The following is a 9938-nucleotide window of genomic DNA, read 5'->3' as shown; positions in this document are numbered from 1 at the left end:
CTATCTGCATTAATGGGAATGCTCTGTAATCTGTGCTATTCAATATATTAGCTATCAGCCACATTTGACTTTGGAGTACTTAGAATGAAATTAATGTAACTGAGGATTTGAGTTTGTATTTTTAACTAATTTATATTTTTATTTAAATAGCCACACATGCAACTTACCACTTATACTGTGAAACTTACAGTCTAGTGAGAATGTGACCATGTTAGCAATTAAAATATAATCACTACTGCAAAGATGAAGTACAAGGCATTATGGAAACATGTAAGAGTTTAGGAAAATCAAAGATTCAGGGAATACTGCCATAAAGAATAAAGTTAAAGTAGATTTATCGGATGACTAGAAGAGAATTGAAGTTCCAAAGAAACCACTTCCAAGAAGCAGATTATCAGACTGTTAAAACAAATAAACAAAAAACACAGGTATGCTCAAGTGAAAAAGTGAAGGTGTATGTGAGGCAGTAGGTCTGAATGGAAGGAGGGGATCCAGTCTTCCAGGACTTTGACTCTGTTATAATTAGACTATTTATACTGAAGTCAAAGAAACCTCTTTTTTGGGGGGATATGAGAATTATGAGTTTCTCAAGGCAAGGCAATATTTCAGTTGAGTCAGTTACTTTTTCAGCTGAAAGATGACATAGAAATCTTGTTAATGAGAACAATGAGCTAGACAGAATCTGCTAACAGGGGATAACAGGACATTGGTGCTCTTAGCAACCCACTGTCCAAACTCTCATATTGTCTCTAGCTCACTGATGTCAGGGCAATTAGTTATTCATTTAAAAAGCAAAAAAAAAAATCCATATCTCATATAATAATAAATTCTGGATGGAACAAAGACAAAAATGTAGAAAGCAAAGTCATAGAAGTGTTGAATATAAGCAGATATTTATAGAATTTTAAAATACTTGCAAGGATGTACCGAGAGAATAGGTCACCAAGAATTCATGACAGACTGTACAACTTTCAGAGTTGAACCACTCCATTAAAAAATTAAAAAGGAAGGATTGTCTCTGAAAACATCCTGCCACAGATATGACTGGGGGTTACTGTTCATAACAGATATATCCTACTAACAAATAAAAAGACAACAAAGCCAAGGAAAAGTGAACACAGGTTAAAATAGACCATTCATGGATGAGAAATAGAAATAAAAATGTTCAATCTCTCTATTAATTGCAGAATATGAAATTTAAAGTAATATTAACGTTTATACACTACTGCAGGTTCCCTGGTAGCTCAGTTGGTAAAGAATCCGCCGGCAATGCAGAAGAACCCAGGTTGATTCCTGGGTCAGAAAGATCTGCTGGATAATGGATAGGCTACCCTATCCTATCCATTGAATACCACTGGAGGCTACCACTCCAGTATTCTTGGGCTTCCCTGGTGGCTCAGCGGGTAAAGAATCTCCCTGCAATGTGGGAGATCGAACTGAGGGTTCGATCCCTCAGTTTAGTTCAGACGCTCAGTCATGTCCGACTCTTTGCGACCCCATGAATCGCAGCATACCAGGCCTCCCTGTCCATCATCAACTCCTGGAGCTTACTCAAACTCATGTCCATTGAGTCCGTGTCACCATCCAGCCATCTCACCCTCTGTCATCCCCTTCTCCTCCTGACCCCAATCCCTCCCAGCATCAGGGTCTTTTCCAATGAGTCAACTCTTCGCATGAGGTGGCCAAAGTACTGGAGTTTCAGCTTCAGCACCAGTCCTTCCAATGAACAACTAGGACTGATCTCCTTTAGGATGGACTGGTTGGACCTCCTTGCAGTCCAAGGGACTCCCAAGAGTCTTCGTCAACTTATGCCCAATGTCTGAACCCCTGAGCAGGAAGAGAGAAGGCCTCCAAGACAATGCAACTCGCAAAAAGGGAAGTTTATTGCTGACTCGAGTCAGGGCTCCTGCCGCATCCAACGCAGTGGTGCGGGGCCAGAGAGCCCCGAGCCCAAGCTGTTACACAAATATATAGGGTGAGCACACGCTGTTGGTAGTTGGTTTAAGTGGATTGGTTATGAGTTTGCAAAGCAATTTCATTGGTCAAACACACTCAAAACTTTTGCATGTGCAGGACTTTCCCGGGTTTTCCGCCCTGTTCCTAATTGGCAAACAGCGGTCAGGGTTAAGCTGATTGGTTGTATTCAGGTGGCCTGATAATCTTACCACCCAGAAGTAGGAAGGCCTACTCCTAATCTAAGCTGGCTGCCATGGCATTACTTCTGCTCACCTCACAAACACCTCAGTTCAAAATCAATGATTTTTCAGTGCTCAGCTTTCTTCACAGTCCAACTCTCACATCCATACATGACCATTGGAAAAACCATAGCCTTGACTAGATGGACCTTTGTTGGCAAAGTAGTATCTCCGCTTTTTAATATGCTATCTAGGTTGGTCATAACTTTCCTTCCAAGGAGTAAGCATCTTTTAATTTCATGGCTGCAAATCACCATCTGCAGTGATTTTGGAGCCCCCCAAAATAAAGCCTGACACTATTTCCACTGTTTCCCCATCTACTTACCATGAAGTGATGGGACCAGAGGCCATGATCTTAGTTTTCTAAATGTTGAGCTTTAAGCCAACTTTTTCACTCTCCTCTTTCACTTTCATCAAGAGGCTTTTTAGTTCCTCTTCACTTTCTGCCATAAGAGTGGTGTCATCTGCATATCTGAGGTTATTGATACTTCTCCCGGCAATCTTGATTACAGCTTGTGATTCTTCCAGCCCAACGTTTCTCATGATGTACTCTGCATATAAGTTAAATAAGCAGGGTGACAATATACAGCCTTGACGTACTCCTTTTCCTATTTGGAACCAGTCTGTTGTTCCATGTCCAGTTCTAACTGTTGCTTCCTGACCTGCATATAGGTTTCTCAAGAGGTGGGTCAGGTGGTCTGGTATTCCCATCTCTTTCAGAATTTTCCACAGTTTATTGTGATCCACACAGTCGAAGGCTTTGGCATAGTCAATAAAGCAGAAATAGATGTTTTTCTGGAACTCTCTTGCTTTTTCAATGATCCAGTGGATGTTGGCAATTTGATCTCTGGTTCCTCTGCCTTTTCTAAAACCAGCTTGAACATCTTGATCTCATGATTCACGTATTGCTGAAGCCTGGCTTGGAGAATTTTGAGCATTACTTTACTGGCATGTGAGATGAGTGCAATTGTGTGGTAGTTTGAGTGTTTTGGGATTGGAATGAAAGCTGACCATTTCCAGTCCTGTGGCCACTACTGAGTTTTCCAAATTTGCTGGCATATTGAGTGTAGCACTTTCACAGCATCATCTTTCATGATTTGAAATAGCTCAACTGGAATTCCATCACATCCACTAGCTTTGTTCATAGTGATGGTTTCTAAGGCCCACCTGATTTCACATTCCAGGATGTCTGACTCTAGGTTGGTGATCACACCATCGTGATTATTTGGGTCATGAAGATCTTTTTTGTACAGTTCTTCTGTGTATTCTTGCCACCTCTTCTTAATATCTTCTGCTTCTGTTAGGTCCATACCATTTATGTCCTTTATTGAACCCATCTTTGCATGAAATATTCCCTTTGTATCTCTAATTTTCTTGAAGAGATCTCTAGTCTTTCCCATTCTGTTGTTTTCCTCTATTTCTTTGCATTGATCGCTGAGGAAGGCTTTCTTATCTCTCCTTGCTATTCTTTGGAACTCTGCATTCAAATGGGAATTTTTTTCCTTTTCTTCTTTGCTTTTCACTTCTCTTCTTTTCACAGCTATTTGTAAGGCATCCTCAGACAACCATTTTGCCTTTTTGCATTTCTTTTCAATGGTGATGGTCTTGATCCCTGTCTCCTGTACAGTGTCACAAACCTCTGTCCATAGTTCATCAGGCACCCTGTCTATCAGCTGTAGTCCCTTAAATCTATTTCTCACATCAACTATTTAGTTATAAGGGATTTGATTTAGGTCATACCTGAATGGTCTAGTGGGCTTTCCCTACTTTCTTTAATTTAAGTCTGAATTTGGCAATAAGGAGTTCATGATCTGAGCCACAGTAAGCTCCTGGTCTCGTTTTTGCTGACTGTATAGAGCTTCTCCATCTTTGGCTACAAAGAATATAATCAATCTGATTTTGGTGTTGACCATCTGGTGATGTCCATGTGTAGAGTCTTCTCTTGTGTTGTTGGAAGAGGGTGTTTGCTATGACCAGTGCCTTCTCTTGGCAAAACTCTATTAGCCTTTGCCCTGCTTCATTCTGTACTCCAAGGCCAAATTTGCCTTACTCCAGGTGTTTCTTGACTTCATACTTTTGCATTCCAGTCCCCTATAATGAAAAGGACATCTTTTTTGGGTGTTAGTTCTAAAAGGTCTTGTAGGTCTTCATAGAACCATTCAAGTTCAGCTTCTTCAGCATTACTGGTTGGGGCATAGGCTTGGATTACCATGATATTGAATGGTTTGCCTTGGAAAGGAACAGAGATCATTCTGTCATTTTTGAGATTGCATCCAAGTACTGCATTTCGGACTCTTTTGTTGACCATGATGGCTACTCCATTTCTTCTAAGGGATTCCTGCCCACAGTAGTAGATATAATGGTCATCTGAGCTAAATTCACCCATTCCAGTCCACTTTAGTTCCCTGATTCCTAGAATGTCAACATTCACTCTTGCCATCTCCTGTTTGACTACTTCCAATTTGCCTTGAGTCATGGACCTAACATTCCAGGTTCCTATGCGATATTGCTCTTTACAGCATCAGACCTTGCTTCTATCACCCGTCCCATCCACAACTGGGTATTGTTTTTGCTTTGGCTCCATCCCTTCGTTCTTTCTGGAGTTATTTCTCCACTGATCTCCAGTAGCATATTGGGCACCTATCAACCTGGGGAGTTTCTCTTTCAGTGTCCTATCATTTTGCCTTTTCATACTGTTCATGGGGTTCTCAAGCAGGAATACTGAAGTGGTTTGTCATTCCCTTCTCCAGTGGACCACATTCTCTCAGATCTCTCCACCTTGACCCGTCTGTCTTGGGTGGCCCCACACAGCATGGCTTAGTTTCACTGAGTTAGACAAGACTGTGGTCTGTGTGATCAGACTGGTTGGTTTTCTGTGATTATGGTCAGTGTTTCTGCCTCTGATGCCCTCTCACAACACCTACCGTGTTACTTGGGATTCTCTTACCTTGGACCTGGGGTATCTCCTCACAGTCGCTCCTCCTGACCTTGAACTTGGAGTAGCTCCTCTCAGCCCTCCTGCGCCCATGCAGCTGCCGCTCCTTGGACGTGGGGTAGCTCTTCTCAGCTGCCGCCTCTGGCCTCGGGCGAGGGGTAGCTCCTCATGGCCTGAGTTGCGACTGTTTTGTTAATTTATATATTATCACTTTAATCTTTACAGTATACTGTGAATGAAGATTGTTAGGGTTCTCATTTTACAGGTAAAACAACCTCATAAAGCTTAAATCATGTTGGAAAGTTTACAAAGAGCTTGGCTCTCTTTAACCTCAAAATCTAGTCACCTAGGCACCATGATGTGGTCTTTATGATATTATCTTTTTATTAAATTAATTGTGGCATCATTTTCATCCATTAAAATTTGTGAATGCATCCAGTACTGATTAGGATGCACTGAAAGAGTTAATTCTTGTCTGTAGGAGAGACATTTTGAAGTATCTATCAAAATTTAGCATATATGTTACATTAATACTTCTATGTATGCAAAAAATGCATAAAAATAGACTTAGCATTGTAACCAATAATATGAAATTGGTAGCAGACTAATTCCCTAAATCTCAGTCAACAATGAAATTACCAAATTATATATGTCTCCTCTGGTATTTTATGCAATCGTTATAATGAGTTCCATCTAGATAATTTGACAACGAATAATATCCACTACATATTATTAACTGAAAATAAAGGAAAATTGCCAATTATTTTCTGTAATAAAGTTGCATTAATGTAAGAAGGAAAAAATGTATCTCTGAGTGTGTGAATGTGGCTATGTTTATAGCTTAATATATAGAAAAATATGTAGCAGAACACAGTACAAAAATTTGACACTATATAATTTTAAGCTTTGAGGGCAAACAAAAATTCATTTGGAAACATAAGGGTCATTCCATGTGTCACAAAGTGCTGATTGATGCTGGTTCTCTCATACTTGATCCTCATAACATTAAGCATATGTAGCTATTAGAATGAAAAATACTGGTTTCAAGTACTCTTCTTATTTTTAAGGATATTAAAATGCTTTCTTTATTCATTCATTCTACTTTGTGCTGGCGGAGATGTTAAAATGAATGAAACATAGGTACTACACTTAGTGAAGGGTCCACTGTGGTGTAACTCAGCCCTGTATTCAACCCACCCCAAAGGAACTGAGGATAAATTATCTCCCAAGTGTGGACTGAGTGCCATGTGCTTATTAGAAAAATTAAGTCCAACCAAAGGAAAACCAACTGGTTGGCACCCTTTTGCTTTTATCCTGCTCTATTCATTAGCTTCTGGAAAAGTGTATGTCATGACGTCACTACATCTCTTGAATTATTTCTCCTTATACCCTTTCTATCTTCCCTCTGGTTTCAGAGATTTAAGCAGTGACTGGAGAAGGTAAAATTGTTTAATCTTTTGGTAATAGTCAATCTTCATCTTATCCAGGGAGCTTTGAAATGTTTTATCTTCCAGTCATTAAGCAGTGTTTCTTGAACTTTTCCTTCAAGAACTCTCAGGATTCCAAGAGTAATTTCTTAAAGTTTCAGTCAGGACAATGTTTACTTTTATATGGCAATATGAAAGAAATTAAAAAAAAAATTTGTAGCTGAGTTTATAGAAAATATTCATGAAATCAAGTCTGTGTTTTCTCTATGTAAGATACTTTTATATAATAGAGACAAGGATGAGATAATGACCAAAAAATCTCCTAAATTACATCTCATATTTTAAGTAAATAAAGAAAATCTGGGATTATATTTCTGACTGGAATCATTAGATGTATCAGAAAGTAAGAATGTTTCATTTTTAAATGTGTATTTCACCTTTTTTCCATCCAAAAGTTTATTTTGTCAGAATAAATTAACATATTTACTTTTTAACATATTTACTATTTACTCTTTAACATATTTACTATTACTTGCTTTGTATTTTAATATTTCAATCATTGTTCAAAACACAGCAATAGTTTCTACCTTTTGATCTGCCAATTTTGCTAATATGTATAACAAAATATGTTTATTCTTAAATGAAGAAAATGCTGATTGTTAGGAAGGACTTAAAGAGAAAAAAGAAGGCACTATACAAGCTTTGATACTTATCACATGTTGATTGTTCTAGTGCATGCTATAAAAAGAAAATAAATATTAATAAGAGCTTACACACAGATACAGTTCTGGTTGCTAAGAATAAAGAGAGATCAAGATGAATAAAAATCATATAGATTACTTTTGAACAGTTTTGGTTCCTAGACAGTAAATCTTAAACAGAATTTTATTTATTCTAATGATTTAGCCTCCTAGAAAGAAGTTAATGGGATATTTTGGCATCAGAAGCCTCCCTCTTGTGTTCTGTCCTGTCCTCAGACACATAAGGGTAAAAAGAGTAAATATAGCAAAATTTAAAAAATGAGATGACTGTAAATTTAAAGAGATGTAAAAATGATATAAAAGGATCAGTATGTCATAGAAATGCAATATTGATATAGCTCTATGTGGGCATTAATCAATGTCTCTAATTTCTTCTTTCCTATAATATAGGACTTTGCTCTTATTTATAAGCAAGGCAATTCTAGTGCTATGTATATGTGGTTGTAAACACATTTATTTATTTTGGGCATATTGAAGAAATATGTACTAAGAAAGAAAAAATCATAGCTACTATTAAGCTCAGGAATTTTCATTGGGTCATCAGTTGCCACTGAAGCCTTCTAAACCAATACAGTTTGTACATAGTACCAGAACCATAACTCAAAATAAGATATTTCAATCCTATAAGCACAGCATCCTGGAAGCTAGAAACTAATGTCTTAATATCTAAACTACAGACTTGGCTAGTAAATATGGTTGTAGAAAATGTAATTAAAAGACATTTGCTCACATAGAAAATTTAGTCCTATAGAGAAGGAAATGGCAACCCACTCCAGTGCTCTTGCCTGGAGAATCCCAGGGACAGAGGAGCCTGGTGGGCTGCCGTCTGTGGGGTCGCACAGAGTTGGACACGACTGAAGCGACTTAGCAGCAGCAGCAGCGGCGGCAAAGGTTTTATGTCAAATCACTAATATGGGGACTTTTAACATAGACCTGTAAATACATTTTTCTCTTTAATAGACAATGTGTAAAATATTTTGCTTTAGTAGGAGTGAGTGGATATTGCAAAAATTCTTACAGGGAAAAAGGTCCAGTGCTTCCTTTAATGAGAGCTAATAATTCCAATAGTTAAATCTTCAATTCCTTTACTATTCACTTATTCTTTGTTTTGTTTTATACCAACAGATTTGGCTTAAAGACAATAAAATCAGTATGAGAAACCACACAATGCTGACGGAATTCGTCCTCTTGGGCATATCAGACAACCTAGAGCTTCAGGTTGTCATTTTTATCTTTTTGTTTCTGGCTTATGTATTGAGTGTCGCTGGAAACCTAACCATCATCATCCTCACTTTAACAGACTGTCATCTAAAGACTCCGATGTATTATTTCCTCCGGAATTTCTCCTTCTTAGAGATTACATTCACCAGTGTTTCTATCCCCAGGTTTTTGGGGTCAATCATTACTAAAGTCAAGACTATTTCCTATAACAATTGCTTGGCTCAATTATTTTTCTTCATCTTCATGGGGGTGTCTGAGTTTTTCCTTCTCACTGCCATGTCTTATGATCGGTATGTTGCCATCTGCAAGCCTCTCCATTACACCACGATCATGAACAAGAAAATCTGCATCTTGCTGGTCTTTAGTTCATGGCTAGGGGGATTTCTTACCATTTTTCCACTACTCATGCTTATCCGTCAGCTAGATTTCTGTGCTTCCAACATAATTGATCACTTCTCTTGTGATTACTTCCCCATTTTGCAACTCTCATGCTCAGATACGTGGCTTTTAGAGATGATTGGCTTTTACTTTGCTTTTGTGACTCTGCTCTTCACATTGGCATTAGTGACTCTATCTTACATATGCATTATTAGCACCATTTTGAGAATACCATTGGCTACTCAGAGGAAAAAGGCTTTCTCCACATGTTCCTCTCACATGATTGTCATTTCCATTTCCTATGGAAGCTGTATATTCATGTATGTCAAGCCTTCAGCGAAAGAAAGAGCTTCATTGACCAAAGGAGTAGCTATTCTCAACACTTCAATTGCCCCCATGTTAAATCCTTTTATTTATACCTTGAGGAACGAGCAAGTAAAACAAGCTTTCCAAAACTTGGTTCATAAAGTGATATTTTCTAGAAATAAATGAAAGTGTTTATTAACATGAATGAATGCAATTTAACTTCTACAGTATCCACCTAGCTCCATCTCACAGATATCATCTGCACTGCTGAGCTCATTAGCTCAAACTTCCTTTTTAATGGAATTGACTATGCTATGTCTTCCTTTCAAGCTATCTATAGCTTCCATATAATCACTGACTTACAATTCCAAATAGAAAACCAGTAGCTTTAGAACACAAATTGTTTTATCCATTATTCTGAATAATAAAAATATAATATTTAATAAAATATTTAATATAGTAATTTCTAAAGGAGTAAACATTGTTTTAATCAGCTTACTCTTAAATTTTATCTTTTGGTACTAATATGACAATTTCTTAAAGTTGTAAGATATGAAATAATCAACAACCATATTTTTTGCACACTATCTGCAGTATCTGTCCAGTTCTTTCCCCTCATCTGATGTACTTGGATATTTATTTTCCTACTTTCAGATAACAAGAAGTTCATAATATCTCATAATTCTTAGTTATGCTGAAGGCATGTGTTATGTGT

General features: G+C 37.7%; 1 protein-coding gene across 1 annotated transcript; it reads left to right on the top strand.

The window, feature by feature from the left end:
• Nucleotides 1-8470: 8470 nt before the first annotated feature.
• On the top strand, nt 8471-9409 carry LOC110142750 (olfactory receptor 6C3-like). Its single transcript, XM_020902079.2, has one exon. The coding sequence runs from the start codon at nt 8471-8473 to the stop codon at nt 9407-9409; it is 939 nt and encodes a 312-aa protein (XP_020757738.2).
• Nucleotides 9410-9938: the final 529 nt, after the last annotated feature.

The sequence above is a fragment of the Odocoileus virginianus genome, chromosome 8, assembly GCF_023699985.2.
Source record: "Odocoileus virginianus isolate 20LAN1187 ecotype Illinois chromosome 8, Ovbor_1.2, whole genome shotgun sequence".
Classification (NCBI taxonomy): Eukaryota; Metazoa; Chordata; class Mammalia; order Artiodactyla; family Cervidae; genus Odocoileus; species Odocoileus virginianus.
The sequence above is the reverse complement of the archived record's forward strand: the minus strand, read 5'-3'. Positions and strand labels throughout refer to the sequence as shown.

Excerpts from the sequence above, each read along its gene's own strand:
- LOC110142750 (XM_020902079.2), top strand. The coding sequence starts at position 8,471 with ATGAGAAACCACACAATGCTGACGGAATTCGTCCTCTTGGGCATATCA.